General features: G+C 43.3%; 1 protein-coding gene across 1 annotated transcript in view; it reads right to left on the bottom strand.

Annotated features, from left to right (window-relative positions):
* The window catches only part of Best3 (bestrophin 3), a 44,412-nt gene that overhangs the window by 25,426 nt on the left and 1,928 nt on the right, over positions 1-17,058 (bottom strand). Inside the window, exons 2-4 of the mRNA XM_036170162.1 lie at positions 16,393-16,560; positions 12,485-12,579; positions 11,815-12,048 (exon numbers count right to left, since the gene is read on the bottom strand). Coding sequence (XP_036026055.1) covers positions 11,815-12,048; positions 12,485-12,579; positions 16,393-16,544 — 481 coding nt within the window. The 5' untranslated portion in view covers positions 16,545-16,560. The remainder of the gene's footprint in view (positions 1-11,814; positions 12,049-12,484; positions 12,580-16,392; positions 16,561-17,058) is intronic.

Here is a 17,058-nt window from a genome sequence, read left to right as displayed (position 1 = left end):
TTTATTTGTATATTAGAGGTTAAAAATGAATATGTAGGAGGCGGCATTGTTATTTAAATGACTGCTCTCCATTAATACTAATAGCTGGTTACAATGTTTTATTTAATTAATTCCACCTTGAATAGACATTTAAGGTGTTTCTAATTTTTAACCACAGTGGCCTTTTCATGGGGGCCTCAGGGATTGAACCCAGGACCTTGTATATACTAGGCAAGTGCTCTATGTCTTGAGCTAAATACCCAGCCCTGTATTACTGGAAATAATGCTGACATGACTGTCTTTGTTCCTACCCCTTTACCTCTCTCTAGTGGCTTCAAAAGGTTTTGATTTCATCTACATTATATTTTATGAATGAAAGATTATTCCTAGAACGAATTTTAGTAGATATCAATTTTGGCTTATTTTAGCCTCCAAAATGAAATCATTTGCTAATGAAATTCTAATGAACCACTAATGAAGTTCTGATGAAAACCAACTTTGCCTTAATACAATGCATTTACATCTGGGTCTGTTGTCTGCTTACAGATTTGGTTTTTCTGTGTTGAGTTATCATCCCTCCTTAGCATGTAAGACTTAAGAGGTGATATTATAATAGAAAGTATGTCACGGAAGAAGCAAGACACACCATTTTGATAGTCATCCATTCCTCAAGCGGTGGAGTTCCCTAGGTCTCCTAGGTCTGGTGTTGCTCAGGCCAGTGTTCTCCAGAACGAGTTCCCAGACAGAAGACCTCGCTCTCAGAATCACCCATCACCTAGCAAACTTGGGTAGGGCTGACCCCACCTTCGGGCAAGAGTTCCCTAGTCAGGTCTACCTTTACCATGCCTTGGATACCATACTTTTAGAAGTATCATCTCCCCAGAGGTTCTGCCTCATCTGGTCTGGGTGGGGTCAGGTAGGGGCATGCTAAGTCTTCTTGGGTGACCTACTGAAAAGGGAACCAGGCAGTCACATGCTTACAAAGACCTGCAGGAAATTCTAACATGAAACAACGTTTGAAAACCACTGTCCTAAGGGAGGAAGGTTCTGTTGATTCAGTATGTGAAATAAACATAGTGATAGCTACAGAACCAATATTTATCTTTGACACTAGACCAGAATTATATTCAGTTTACTTATACTAGCTAAGGTTCTCCCCTTGCCTAGGGGATGATACTTCTCCTGGAATTTAAAAAAAAAAAGGCCAATAATTATGATCCTGTTTCTCAATAAAACTCAAAGTTGTTACATGTGATGGATATTCTTGGTTGTCAACTTGACTCCATCTGGAATGAACCACAACCCAGTGTAGTGGATAGCCATCCCAGCCTTGGCCTGGAAGTTCCAACCCCCATTGAGGCTTCAGTAATGGTCATGCCCAAAAGGCGGGGCTGAGGGAGGAAGCTGAAGACCCAGGATAGAGAGGAAAGGTCTCTCTTGGCTCTGAGACCCTGGACGCTGGCAGACCCTACAACCTATCCCTTCATTTGTAAGTTACCCCACAAAATAAACCTCTCTTTTAACTATGTGGAGTGGCCTTAATAATTTCACCAATAACCCAGAAATAGGGGGCACACCTGTGAGAGGTTTTCTGCTTGGTTTGAAGTGGGTGAATCCACTTCTAGTCCAGACCTTTGAGGTAGGAAGACACATGCCTTTGATCCAGATCTTGAGTGGGGAAGACATACTTTTAATCTGGGCATGTGGCACACACCTTCTGCTGAAAGTCTATATAGGGACACAGAAGAAGGAGGCTTTTGCTTTTGGCCTGCTGGCCCTCACCTTACTAGCCCATCCATTCCTTCACTAGCTTTGGAGTCTGCTTCTTTGGGATTCCAGCATGCACCAGCTGAGACACCCAGCCTCGTGGACCGAGCAACTACTGGATTCTTGGACTTTCTGTTCACAGCCAGCCATTGATGGATTACTTGGACTGCAGACTGTAAGTCATTCCAATAAATTCCTTTTATAGATGTAGAGGTTCATTCTATAAGTTCTGTGACTCTAGAGGATCCTGACTAACGCAGTGCGTGATCCAGATAATCTGCCTTTTCTTTTTAAACAGGCTTATGGAGCATGAATAAACGTTATTATAAGAAGTTAACCTTGGGTTATGACTTTCTTTATTCTGGAACCAATGGAATCTTCCCTCCTTTGTGGAACATGTGTTTTGGGACAACTCAAATCCGTGTCCCAAGCCCCTCACCATGCATATTCGGCTTAAGAACATACTCTCTGCTGCTTTGAAAACAGTTAATAGATGAATTGGCTTTTCTTTCTTCACTCCAGACCAAAAAGCTTTCCACAGCTGTCCCTTCTTTAACTGGAAGTCGGTCTCAGCCATCCCACATCAACTGTCTAACACTTAGATTCTTGGGGTTTAGAGTGCAATTCTATAAAACAAACACACAAAAATGACCCCACTCACACACTGGCTGCAATTTCTGTAATTTGGCCAAAGGACAACTTGGTGTCTGGTTAATTTTTTACTTAGGACTGTGGGTCAAATTGTGTTAGCGAGTCCCTTCTTGGCAGCTAAGCAGAAAGAAAATATGCGGAGCGAGGGCTTGGTTAGTGCCAGCGCTAGAGCCAGAGCTGGGTGCTGTGCTCTGGGAAGGATGTTTATTGATTGGAGGGGTCACAGAGAGGGAAGAAAGCTGGTGATTTTCAAGTTTCTTTTTCCAGCCCAAAGTTATTGATAATTTAATAGGTGCTGGGGAACATGAATGAAGAAGCAGAACTTAATGCATTGTCTAACAGTACACAGCCAGAATGACTCCAGCCATCCCCTGCTGGCTCAAACATCTAAAGTAATCCGATTTTGGAAATTAAATTGATGGTCGATTGCAAGAAAAGCTCTAGATGGGGGTGGTGGTCAGATTTTAGGGGCCATTAGTTATGAAGTGTAATGTTAGCAGCAGCAGCATCTCGGGTCACTGTAACTAGACACCAATGCCTTAACATTAAAAAAATTATTAGCCTCATATCTAAGGCAAATTCATTACGGTTATAGCTATGCTGTATTATAGTTTAATTGTATTACAAATTAATTGCAGTTTGGCTGGTCTACCACCTCCCTGTGGCCACATGTCTCCCTCCTTTAGGCCCTACGTCTGGTTTGGCAAGCCACTACATTTGCCTAGAATGTCTCTCAAGATCTCTTTTCTTTCTGTCTGGCTCAGCTCGGCCCAATGATTTTCATGTTACTCGTGTGCAAAACAACCTTCTTTAATATGTCTAATCAGGGTAAGATATCCATATACCTATCCTTATAAATGGATGCTTGTACTGACTTACAACTTGACTTGTAGTTCCGTGGAGCAGGAAGGCAAATTTGTCTTGTCTCTAAGCCAAAGGACCGATTAAATTCATTAACAGGCAAGATCCCTGCCATCTGGTTTCTCAGAAAATTGGGAATCGAATTACCTCAAGACCCAGCCATACCACTCTTGGGCATATACCCAAGGAATGTTCAATCATACCACAAAGATACATGCTCAGCTATGTTCATAGTAGCACTATTTGTAATAGCCAGAACCTGGAAACAACCTAGGTGCCCGTCAACTGAAGAATGGATTAAGAAAATGTGGTACATATACACAAAGGAGTACTACTCAGCAGAGAAAAATAATGACAGCATGAAATTTGCAGGCAATGGATGGAACTAGAAAATATCATCCTGAGTGAGGTAATCCAAACCCAGAAGGACAAACATGGTATGTACTCACTCATAAATGGATTCTAGATAGAAAGCAAAGAACAATCAGACTGCAATCCACAGATTCATGGAGGACAGATATATATATATATATATATATATATATATATATATATATATATATATATATATATATATATATATATATATATATATCATGGGGGACCCTAGGATGACTTCAGCTTTTAATAAGTTTTGGTTTTACTCAATTACTGAGCAAGCCTCAATGAAACATTTCACTATTGAGATAAGAATTTATGGGGGCTGGAGAGATGGCTCAGAGGTTAAGAGCACTGACTGCTCTACCAGGGGTCCTGAGTTCAATTCCCAGCAACCACATGGTGGCTCACAGCCATCTGTAATGAGATCTGGTGCCCTCTTCTGGCCTGCAGTCATACATGCTGTATACATAGTAAATAAATATATCTTAAAAAAAAAAAAGGGACTGTCCAGGAGATGGCTCAGCGGTTAAGAGCACTGGCTGCTCTTCCAGAGGACCTGGGTTCATTTCCCAGCACCTACATGGCAGCTCACAGCTGCCTGTAACTCCGGTTCCAGAGAATCTGACACCCTCACATGGACAGATGTGCACATAAAACAAAATAAAAGAAAAAAAAAAGAATTTATACTGTATCAAGCTGATAATAGAATAATTAATTAATTAATATTTAAAAAAGATCCCTGCCATCACAGATCCGTCTGCTGTAGAGTAAGCCTGATTTTTCCTCTGGCTGAAGCAGGGGCAGGTGTCTTTGGCCTTCCAGAGAGGCTCTGTTAGCAGAAGGACCACAGCTCCGCAGCTCCAAGCTCAAAGGCAGGGTTGGCTTAATGCCAGCAGCTCTCCTCTAAGAGAAAGCTGTGCTGCCAGTGTCTGAGGCTCCCAAGGACAGCTTTTTTCAAGAAGAGTCCAACATCTCTGACTCATTTCCAAATGCATATAACAGAGCCACCTCTTCAACTAAAGGTGCCCTTTAAATATAATAGGAGAGGCTTAGAAATCTCTGCTGAGGAGATGCAACGTGAGATTGAGGCAGAGACAGAATCATATCACGACATGGTTATGCAGGGTAACACATCAGATCGTGAGCCACAGCGGGACAAATGTGGTTAAAAAAATAATAACTGTCATTTCTTCTACAGTATGTGTTCACTGATTACTATACAAGATAGTATTGTTTCTATTCTATCCCGTGTCTCCCCATTTAATCCCACTAAAAATGGTGCTCAGAAGTTTTTAAAATGAGTTAAGAACATGAACGCATCAGTGAGTTACAGCCCATCGATCAGAAGCCTGGAATAGGATACAAGGGAATAGAATCAGCTTTTGAGGTGGCAATACCAGCTGAGGAGAATGATTCCTTTATTTCCCCGATATTACCAGAATATCTGCACTCACCCATCTCTCCATTCCGTGACACACACACACACACACACACACACACACACACACACACACGAAACAACATACATGCAAGCAATTAGTGCTTTTAGCTCCTTGCCTAAGTGGGCACCCCTGAATTTCATTTGCCTTGACTGAACAGAGCTAAGGCAACTTGCAACTGCCATGAGATGTTCAAGTCAGCCTGGGTGACACATCCAGGCTAACCCAGACTATACTGCAGGGTTCTGTTTCAAAACAAACCAGCAAGTGAACAAACAGACATGTACAAAAAGAACCTGGCTTGGCATGGTGGCAAACGCCTGGGACACACAGTCAAACCCTGTCTTAAAAAAATAAAAAATAAAAAGAAGCCAGGTGGCGCACGCCTTTGATCCCAGCCAGGCGGATCTCTGTGAGTTTGAGGCCAGCCTGGTCTACGGAGTGAGATCCAGGGCAGGCACCAAAACTACACAGAGAAACCTTGTTTTGAAAAACAAAAAACAAGCAAAAACAAACAAACAAACAAACAAAACCAAAAAAACAAAAAACAAATCAAACAAAGAACAAAAAAATCTCTTGACAATTCAATGGCAGCGATCGTACTTTCAGAAATACTGGACGGGCAGACTTTCGCTCCAGTCACTTGCCCAGGGAGGCTGGCTAGTGTGGCAGCCAGTTCCGCCTTGCACTTTGCCTCCCGAGTGGAGCAAGAGGTGCACATAGTGAGCCAGGTTTCCCTCCCAGGATGACATGCTGTCTGTTCCGGCTCATCATGTGAGAACTGACTCAGCCTCTAGAAGTTCAGCCCATGGAGGAAGCTGGCGCAGGTGTGAATACCACGGTCCCTTTGGCCGCCTCTCCTCCCCGACACAGGACACCAGGACACTTAAACAGCCCAAGGGCCCTGAGAACCAGGAACACACCCAAGAAAATGACAGCAGGCTGAAGGGCAGAAGTAAATATACAAAATCCGAGCGCTCTTCTCAGGGAAAGATCCTGGATTATATGATCTGGCTAGACCAGAAACACAAATGGGCAGCGCATCTTAAGTCAGGGCTTCTTCTACTCACCAGCCACCTGGCGACCCAGCCACTTGCAGTTTATACCATGTGAGTCAGTAACTGAAAACTCCAGTATAGTCTCGACAGGGCTCCACCAGTCTCAAGAGAAGGCCAAGGGAACTTTGGTTAAGGTTCCAGGGCTTTAAGAAAAGTAAACGAGCCAGGCAGTGGTGGCGCACACTCGGGAGACAGAGGCAGGAGGATCTCTGTGATCTGGAGGCCAGCCTGGTCTACATAGTGAGTTCCAGGATAGCCAGAGCTGTTACACAGAGAAAACCTGTCCCCAAACCCCACTCCTACCCCCCCCCACCCTGCCGCTGCTGCCAAAAATAAAAAAATAAAAAGAAAGAAAAGTAAAAGGGACCCCCCCCCCCTTTTAAAGGTTATTATGCTTAAATGTTCTTACTGATTACAAAAGGAAAATATTCACTTCGGAGGAAGAGAGAGACACGATATGGAGACATGAAGTTCACCTGTAAATGTATTTGTGCTAGCCTCTGAAGATGGTTAGTGCAGGGCAAAATTTACATGTAATTGTTACTGATCCTTGAGGACAGGACCATTATGTTCGTTCTTACATTGTATTCCTGTTGCTCAGCACAGAGACTGGTATACCATGTGCACTCAACTCTGCTTTAGTTTTGCTTAAAAAAAAAAGATGTATTTATGCATTTGTTTATATTTATCTAGGTGTATAAATTCTTGCCTGTATGTATGTATGTGCACAGTCTGGTGCCCAAGGAAACCAGAAGAGGGTGCTGGATTCTCTAGGGAGAATGAGACTGACTTACTGACAGCTGTGAGCAGCCATGTGGTGCTGAGGATCAAACCCAGGTCCTCCAAAAGAACAGCAAGTGTTTTTAATCACCGGGCCATCTTTCCATTCTCTTATGTTTTAATTAATCAATTAATTAATTAATTACCTTTCCTTTAAGACAGGCTCTCCTGGTGCCCAAGGCCAGCCTCAAACTTGCAACCTAGCTGAAGATAACCTTGAACTCCCGGTTTGTCTTTATTTGCCCAGCCCTGTCTGGCTTTCTTCTGAGCTGGGGATTAGAACTAGAGCTTGTGCAGGCTGGGCAGGCTCTCTACCAGCCAACTGCATTCCCACCTCAAGGAAGCTTTACAGAAGGAGAAAATGCCTGAGAGTCGTTGGGAGTTTATTGCTGGTTCTTTTAGGGTAGGTCTGTAATTTTCTATTCCCATCTCTACGCTCCTAATGAGCAATTTCACCGAGAACTATTTTCTTCTCTGATACTTGTGAAGCATTGGGTAAAAGATTTGGATTCCACTTGGTTCTAAAATATAAACCATCAACTAAGGTCATGACCCGAGTTAGCAAAGATCCAGGATTATGCACTTGACTTGGAGTGAGTGACATTTTCCAGGGCAGGTGATCGGAATGACTAGAATTTTCCAGAACAAGTTCAGAGTCAACAGGCAAAATGAGCCTTTCTGGAAGTCCCTGTGTTAAATAACAGATGGCCCTCTCACCTGCCTCCTCCTGCCCCTCACAGGGGCTGGCTGTGCAGGCAAGAGCCCTGGTGAAGCAATTGGGCAAAGAGCTTTGGAGGACCCAGTCTTAAATCTCAGTATCTGGCAGCCTGTGATTCTGGGACCACTCACCGCTGTCTATAGAGGCTTGTTAGATACACAGACGTCTTTCAGCATTGGTTTTATCAGTAGCTGATGTGAACTCAACTTCTAAATGCATACTATTCCTTACAGGTGATTTTAAGTAGGGTAGTCAGTAGATAAGGTATGTATGTATGTGTGTGTGTTTATGTGTGTGTGTGTGTGTGTGTATGTGTGTGTATATGTGTATGTGGGGTGTGTGTGTGTGTCCTTAACATTGCCCACTTATTTTGCCCCCTTAGTGCAGGGTAGTGGCATAGTTATGGGTCCTCTATCCCCTTAGGCAGGAATTAGGTACTCTGGCTCTGGACTCAGGACATCTGCTAAACGTTTTCCACCATCTCCAACTTCCTATTCTTCCCAGAAACCTTGGCACGGGCGAAAACCAGTCAGGGAGTGACGGAGGCATGTGTCCAGCGGGACGACTTAGAAACAGAGCCTGGATGAGACTGAGTCAGCCCTCTCTGTGAGGGAAGGAGCCAGACACTGCGTGAGTCAGCGCTGCCATAGACCGAGAGGGTGCTGGCCCAGGGCAGCAGGAAACACCGGGCTCTGGGGCTGTTCCTGCAGCTCAGTGGCTTGGAACCTTTGCTCTATCACCTGACACACAGGCCTGATATCGTACACACGCCGTGCACAAACTTACATTCTTTGGAGCACAAGCCATGTCCTCTGCCCCTTTTATAAAAAAAACACACAGGAAGGTTCAAGAAGAGGTCTCCCCCCTTTTATTTTTGTTTTGTCTTTTGAGGTATAGATCTTGCTATGTGGTCAGGAACTCACACTGTGGCTTAGGTTGGCCGTGAACTTGGGACAATCCTTTTGTCGCAGTCCCCAGTATATTAGACCCCTGCCTCAGGATAAACAAGGCCATTTAATGGAGGTTGTGAGTCATAGGCTCATGGGCACTAAGAAAGATTTTGGCTCCGTCTGATCTCTCTTAGATCTGTCTCCTTCAGCCAGCCCGAAGGAACTAAATAAAAATTTTAAGCCAGAACTCTGCTTGGTATGCACAAACCAGTGACTCAAACTCTGCCCGAGGGCACATCTTAGCCAGCTGCAGTCACTGGTCAGCCCAGTCTGAATCTACTCGGTCTTCATCGTTGGTACTCAGTAGAAATGACTGGAATCCCCTCTCCCTTCTCCCCACCCCCCCCCCCCCTCCCACCCCCGCCCGGGGAATCAGAAAAAGAGGTGTTGTTCTTTTGTTTGGTTTTGTTTTTAAAGCATCCCTTAAACAATTCAGTACTTTTCAAGTTCACCGTGTAAAAATGACAGGGAGCCAAGAATGGTGACACACACTTTTGATTCCCTGCACCAGGGAGGCTGAGACAGAAGGATTCCCGTGTGAGGCAAGTCTGGGCTACGTGACAAGACTCTCTTAAAATACAGAGAGGGAAGGAGAGACATGGAAGCATGTTTCATGAAAGGGGTCTAAGCAGCACTTCTAAGGGTTCAAGTTTTTGGATCCAGTAGATTCAAAGTGGAGTCCAATGCACTTTAAGTGAACAGCCAAATGCCGGGGTCTGTGGGTCTGTGGATTGTGGTTTCAGACACACGACTTTAAATGCACACCAGTGAGTGAATGACTCTTGTTTTTCAGATCCCCTTACAATGGTAAGGATATGTATGGATAGTGGGGATAGAGGTAATATCCGACATCCCAGATACCTTAGAAAGGAAAAAGCCTGGTTGCGTGTGTGTGGCAGCCATTTGTACAAGTGTGCTGTGAATAACACACTCAAAGGAAATGAAGTCACACCACTCTCCTGTTTACCCCTGCAGACATGGGCCCAGTTCAGCTCTGGGAGGTCAGGTCTGACCAGAATGCCCCGAAGTCCTCTCTATTACCGCCTGGCCTGGCTCCACGGGATGCTCTTTTAATACAGTGATGCTAAGAGGATGCGATTTGCTTTGAGGATGAGGCTGACCAGAGCCCTTCCGTGCCAGAACTAAAGAAGTAGTGGTTCACCCACACTTTCCTTGTTTGCTGCCTTTCTACCTTCCTTCAGAGCAGGTCATTCTTAATATCTTTACTCTTTATATATTAGGGTAAGAAACTGAAGTTGCCAAGGAGCATTTCAGGTTAGTTATTCTGAAGCAGTAACTGGCAGGCGGTTAATTTGGTTTTGGTCCCCGGTGTTACACCTGAATGTTTGCCAGGTTACTCCAACTGCTGCTGGGATCCTCCACTGATTCCTTGCACCCCACCACTTTCTGACATACACCCTTGCTTTCTTTTCCCACCCCAACTGTCTCAACCTCATGGTGAAAATAGATCAAAAGGACCCGGGATGTCATGGACACAAGGAGTCTTCAGGAGTGACCCAAATGCTGTGCCATATGGTTCTAGATGATTCCTGTACAGTGGCAAGAAATGGCTTAGCACTTACCGGGTGCTAGGAACTGCTCTGAGCACTTTGTGACCATTAACTTACTTAGTTCTCATAGTGAATCTACAAGGTCTATAATGTAGGTGCTATCGGCTGCGCGGTGGTGGCCCAGCACTTGGGAGGCAGAGCTAGGCAGATCTTTGTGAGTTCAAGGCCAGCCTGGTCTACAGAGCAAGCTCCAGGACAGGCACCAAAGCTACACAGAGAAACCCTGTCTCGAAAAACCAACCAACCAACCAACCAACCAACCAACCAACCAACCAACCAACAAAAAAAGCCATAGGTGCTAGCATAAGCCCATTTTATAGATGAAGAAACTGAGGCACAGAAAGGCTAAGTACCTAAACAACATCATGTAACTAGTGGACAGTGGAGGAGTCAGAATTCCAACCCTTATGCTACACTTAGTTATTATCAGTGTCTCCCATAAACACACACACAACAACAACAAGGCCAACACATTAAAAAACAAACACTGTTCTTTTTGGAGGAAAAAGGAAACAAGATTACGATTTGGTTGGAGACTGTAGCCTAAATGAAGGTGGAATTCTTCTGAGACCTCAGGTCGTCACTGTGGGCCAAGAATGACCTCACTCAAGCCTCTCACCACCGAAGGCTGGTTTTACAGCGTCTGCATCAACTATTTACATAGCAAAGAGAACCTTCCTTTACACATGACTCATTTTCCGCATGTTAGACCCAAGAACCCAGACAGAACTCTTACGTCTACCGAACCCAGACAGAACTCTTACGTCTACCGCCTCCTGTGAAGAAGCACTGGAGAGGTAAGAGAGGGAGAGCCTTTGACGACCACATCTGGGGAGGAGGGTTTACCTGGATGAAACTGACACACAGACTCCTTCCAGAACGGATGGTGCTTCAAGACACATGCCATCATAATGTTTCGGAGTCTGAATCTTAATTGTGTTAGTAATCAGTCTCTTTAAATCCGTCCCCTACTGTTTTCATGGTGTCTTGAGACCTATCTAAAACAGCTATAAACTAGGCACGGTGACTCACATCTGTAATCCCACTCCCAGGGAGGCTACGGCAGGAGGATTGCAGTGAGTTCAGGGCCAGCTTGGGCTACATAGTGATAACCTGTCACAAAAACAACAACAAGAGACAAAACAAAGCAAAAAACTCAGAACAAAATAAAAACAATGGCCATACGATACTGGGAAACTGTAAGGTTCTACATATGAAAGGTTGCTGGAACGATTGTGACCATCATCTCTGTACTTATCTCAAGACATCTTGACTTTTGACTACTTTTCTCCTCTACCTCCAAAGTAAACTTCTTGAGGGCAGGAATCATACCATACTCATCTTTGCCCTTTAAGAATTCTTCTGAGGATGTAGCTCAGTGGTAGAGCATTTGCCTAGCATAACCAAGGCCCTGGGTTCAATCCTGAGCATTACCACCAAAGAAAAATAATAATAATAATAAAAAAGCATCTTTAAGCCTGTCTCGAAAAACTACAAAAAGAAAAAGAAAAAAAATTTTTTTCTGGCACACAGGAGGCAACCCATAAACATTTCTTGAATGTTTACACTTTAGTGCTTTCTAGAGTATTTTGGGGGTTCCCACATCTGATAGACACCCGATCTTGACAAGAGCCCACAAGAAGAAAGCATGCACAGTACCTGCTTCGACCACGTGGTCCATGGTCGGAAACCTTTTGTACACCGCTGTGCTCACGGAGCGGAAGATGAGCAGGGACGTGAGGTTGACATAGCGCATCAGGGTCCTTCTGAGCAGGCGCCCGTGCTGGTCACTCCCGTGGACACTACTGGAGATGAGGAACATGAGCCTGTCCGGCCAAGGCAGATTCACAAACTGGTTCCACCATCGGTTCACTACCAGAGTGACGTAGAACCCTGTGGGGTAACCGGAAGTCATCATGCAGTTTCTTACGGCAGACCCCCTCAACGGACACACTTTTAGCAGGACTCAGGCCTTTTTAGGGGGTTTGAGATCTGAAAGGATGTCAAAATCATCCACACCTTACGACTTTGCCCCTCCAAGAGGGGAGGAAATGTCCTATGTGCCTGGCAAGGTGAGGGGCACCCAGTAAGTGGGTATTAGAACTGAAATATTGACTGCAAAAATGGAGGGTTAGTGAAGAGAAAGCTCAACTGTCCGATAGCAGATCACGACCTCAAACTGTTGGATGTTAATTTAGCAGAAGCACCGTGTGCCCTTGCAAGCAGCGGCTTTCCCGGCATGCCTCTCAGCCCGGAAGCACTCATGCAGTCTTGTGTCATCTCATGGAGACAGCAGTGTGGCTGCATTCTGCGTGTGACCTATACTTACCAAGCACAAAGGTTACTGGAATTTGCTCAGCATATCTGTCACAGTAAATTGATAATTTTTCAAAGTAACGTTTTTGGGCTCCTGTAAGTAACAATCTGGAGCAAAAATAAAACGCACAGCCCTTTATGATATGGTATTTCTGCACCTGCGCTTGCAGGTGCCGTCAAGTGCAAACAGTTAAGCACAAATAATCTCAGGTTTTTTTTGTTGTTGTTCAAAGGAACTCTATATTTTTGTTCCTTTTTCTTCAAACAGATGTGTCTCCAAAGTCTTTAAAAAATTGCTTTGTGCTTCAAGTATTCAAGTTTTTAGCACATAAGTCTCTTGGCCGTTAAATAAAGGATTTAGTAACCATTTTTTGTTTCTTAAAACTTTATATTTTTAGGGTTTTATATAATTGATTTATTGGATTTTGGAGAAAAATATGTCACAAAAGAGTTTATTTTTTCTTTCTTTCTTTGCACTGAGAATCAAAGGTAGGTCAGCACAGTTGCCAGGAAGACACTCTCACTGAATTCCAGCCTCATATTTTCCTTTTTATGTTTGAGACAGGGACTCACTGAAGTTGCCCAGGCTGACTTGAGTTCACTCTGTAGACCAAGCCGGTCTCAAACTTGTCATTCCCCTGCCTCAGCCAGCCACGTAGCTGGGTTTACAGCCCTGCACCACCAGACCTGGTTTCCACTTTTCAATTATTCATCAGGAATACTTACAAGAAAGAGAGTATTGATTTGGTGGGTCAGAGTTATTAAGTCATTATTGAGTAACAACATTAGACATCTTGATCTTAATTCAGAATGTGCTAATTTACTTAATTAAGTTAATTAACACATTCTAGATTGTGTATATCACATGTCAAGTAATATTATAATTGTTTACTTAAACACTCATAACTATTTGAAATATAGCTAAAGCTGATTTAATCTTAAATGTGGAAACTGTTACATTTGCCACTGTCTCAAAACTTTTCCTGTAGATCTGACTTAACCTCCCCAAACTCTTTTTCTGAGACTGTTTAATACCCCTGCCCATAATGAGACCATTATTATGCTTTAGGGAGGGAATTCAGAGCCCAACGAAATCTCTAAAGACAGGCTAGTAATAATCACCAAAATGTGGAAAGAGAAGCCACGTAAGAATTTGCATAGATCAATAGTGCAGTTCATCTCAAGGATGAAGAAATCTAAGGAAAAGATCCACCAGAACAAGTACCAACAGTTCCCTTGGCTAGAACGTTGATAAGGAAGCAGAGGGAGCCCTATCCGACCAACGAGGCTAGAAGCGGAGCTGGTACTGGTGAGGAAGGAGTTTGGGGTCCAGGGTGTGTGGAGTTCCTGTCTCGGCTTTGGATGAGGTGATAGACAGAGTTCATGGAATCAGGGGACAGTGACAAGAGAGGCACTGGCTGGATTCACAGGCCTGAGAGAGTCGTGTTGATGACAAGTCACAGACAGGGTGGGTGGCTTTCTGCTACATAAATAGAAATGGTCAGAGAGTATTTAGAGTGAAAAGTGTAGCTCTTAGGAGCAGTTAGGCCAAGCCAGGGTACAGCACAGGTCTGTGTATTGTCTAGTCTCTAGGAGCCTGTTTTTTTTTTTTTTTGTTTGTTTGTTTGTTTTTCTTTCAGGTTATGGGTCCATAGAGATTTAAAAAAATCAATTATATAAATAATTTTAAAGCATATATCTTCAAACATAGAACCAAAATGGGTGGTATTAATACTAATTGGCCAAAGAAATATGAATAATAGACACAAATTTTCTTAGCTAGAAATTACCACAGAGATTATTTTATCATTCCTCCAAGTTGGAAGAGACAGAACCAAAGCCTATAGCAGGTACAAGAATGAACTGTTAATATTTCCCACAGGTCTGCTTTACTTTCTTGGCCTATTAACCCAACAGTTCTTGATAAATCTTTAAGACAAAAAGGACCTACTTGGGCTGGAGAGAGGGCTCAGTGGTTAAGAGCACTGACTGCTCTGCCAGAGGACCCAGGTTCAATTCCCAGCACCCACATGGCAGCTTACAACTGCCTGTAACTCTAGTTCCAGGGCATCTGGTACCTTCACACAGATATACATGCAGGCAAAACACCAAAGCACACGAAATAAATAAAATAAAAAAATTACTTTTCCAAGAATTAACAATGAGACTTGTAAAAAAGGAGAAACATAATTAAAGTGATTTTTACAAAAGTATGCACTTTCTGATTTTCAGAAAAACAAAAGTCTGTGTAGACTTTGGGAGGTAAGAGTTTGATACTGGAGCAAAAGTTGAGAGACCCCAGAGAGCATTTCTGGCAATACAGTAACGGTTCTCAGGGCTTTTTATATTCTAAGCAGCAGTAGCAACAGTCAACTCACATTAGTAAAAACAAACTAAGGAGATAGATAGTTATTCTGGAATGCCACTAATCTGCCACCATTTCCTATCCTGAAGGTTCATGCGACATATGACTAAGCTGTTAAGATAATCTATAAGATATCTGAAAAATATAAGAAGTCTCTATCCTTGCAATTTTTGCCTTGGTGTTTTTTGTTTTGGTTATTTTGGTTATTTGAACCAAGGACCTAGCACTTGCTTATCAAGTATTCTACCACTGAGCTAAATCCCCAGCCCCACAAAATCCATCCTAAAATGTACACTCATTTGGAATAGTGTTTTGTTTTGTTTTTGAGACAGGGTCTCTTGTAGCCCAAAGTAGCCAAGGATTGTCTTGAAGTCCAGATCCACCTGCCTCCACCTCCTCTGTGCTGGGATTACAGGTCTGTGCCATCATGCCTGGCTTTATGTGATGCTAGGAAATGAACCCAGGACTCCATGCGTGCTAGGCAAGTACTCTACCACCTGAGCTAGGTTGGTAGTATGCACTTATGATGATGTATACATACATCAGCCCTAGGATGGAAGTTTTGATGCATAACAAAATAATTGTTCGATATTTCGCTTTGGGTAATGCTCAGCCAACTATACAAATATCCCTCATCTCCAAGTGGAGTCTCATAACCACTGGGAAGGGTGTAGGTAACATGGTTACTCACAATTTGTTCATCTGTGGTAGAAGAAAGAATTATATACCTAGCTAAGGTAGAAATATAGCCTTAAGAAACTTAAGGTTTCCTATTAGTTTCCTCCAATGAATCAATTTTAGTTTAATGACTCATCAAGCTTCTTTTCTTAGCATACTGATGAAATTTTATCAAGACTGTAGTTTTGAGTTGTTGAGAGGTGGCTAGCTCAACGTCTCTATCGACCTGACGGGAACACATCTTGATATAACAAAGAATAAATACCTCCTTTTGCGAAAATGACATCCTGAAATCAGAAGACATAAAGAGAACAAATTATTCTTCGGGCCTCAATTCTTTGGTTGTGGCACTGGTAAGGTTTGAGAACACTGTCCTCAGGGCAGAGCTTACCATCCGGACTAAAGGCAAGCTGCCTGGGAAAGTTCTATTCACCCAGATGTGAACTCCATCTGGAGTTGCAACAAGCTGTCAGGTCACAAGTTCAAACTCTGAGGGTTGAGAGAAGGACAAAAGTATGTGTCTGTGGGCTTTGCCATTAATCGTCATACAATAATAAGGGTGTAAGGTTAAATCTTTCCATTTACGCCTAAAGCAGCGTGGCTGACACCTCATCAGGATCAATTCCTGTGGGGCTGGAATGCGAGCCCGTCGTCTCTGGCAGTTGCTGACTCCTAATACATGGTTAGGTGTAGAGTAAAATTCCCTGTTCTGAAGAGAAAAAAAAAAAAAAAAACAAAACGACAGAGAGATTCATGCAGAGGGAGAGGTTACGTAATGCGAAGAAGGCCAGCGGGCAACCAAGGGGATCCGATTTTTGAGACTGTAGTCTTACATAACATCTGAGGGCCATTTAAGGAGACATGCAAAGCGAAAGTACCTGTACACCAGACTGATTGCTGTGTAAAGAACAGCAAAAACAATAAATTCCCTGTACAGTAGCTTGTAGATGCTGCCTCTCCACTTGAGGAGCAGCCTATGAAATCCAAAAAAGGTTGCATTTGCTACTTTACTGGAGTAAGTGACAGTCATCTCGGATGGTTTGGGTCTAGAAGAGCAAGAAGACAAAAAAAAATGGGTGAAAACAACGTTTGCTGTCTGCATTGGCATGCACTTTTCCTTCTTTTAATCATCAGAGGAGACTAAAGCTGAAGACTCATTAGCCAACCCACCCTTCCTACATTCCTGCACTCCTTTTACAATGTAGAAGTTGCAGACAGCACCATCTCACCGTCTAGAATCTCAGTCCCAGACCTTAGAGCACAGAAGGAGAGGAAGGTGGTCTCAGGAAAGAGTGTTCTTAAAAGCCCCGAAATTTCCGTAACTGGTAAGTATTATTTTAGAGTCGATAGCTAATGCTCAACAAATAGCAAAACTAACACATGCAGATATCCTAGACACATTGTAAGGCCACTTCTTAATAGCAGGAGGATTTAGGAAAGTGGTTTGCTAAACGGATGTTTTAAAAAGCAGTGGTTATACCCGTTGCCTGGGCCCGTGTCTGCTAAAATATGTAGAGGTATTGAGTTCACCTTTAAACTTCCTA

The sequence above is a fragment of the Onychomys torridus genome, chromosome 20 (genome assembly GCF_903995425.1).
Source record: "Onychomys torridus chromosome 20, mOncTor1.1, whole genome shotgun sequence".
Classification (NCBI taxonomy): domain Eukaryota; kingdom Metazoa; phylum Chordata; class Mammalia; order Rodentia; family Cricetidae; genus Onychomys; species Onychomys torridus.
This window is presented reverse-complemented; position numbering and strand designations above follow the sequence as displayed.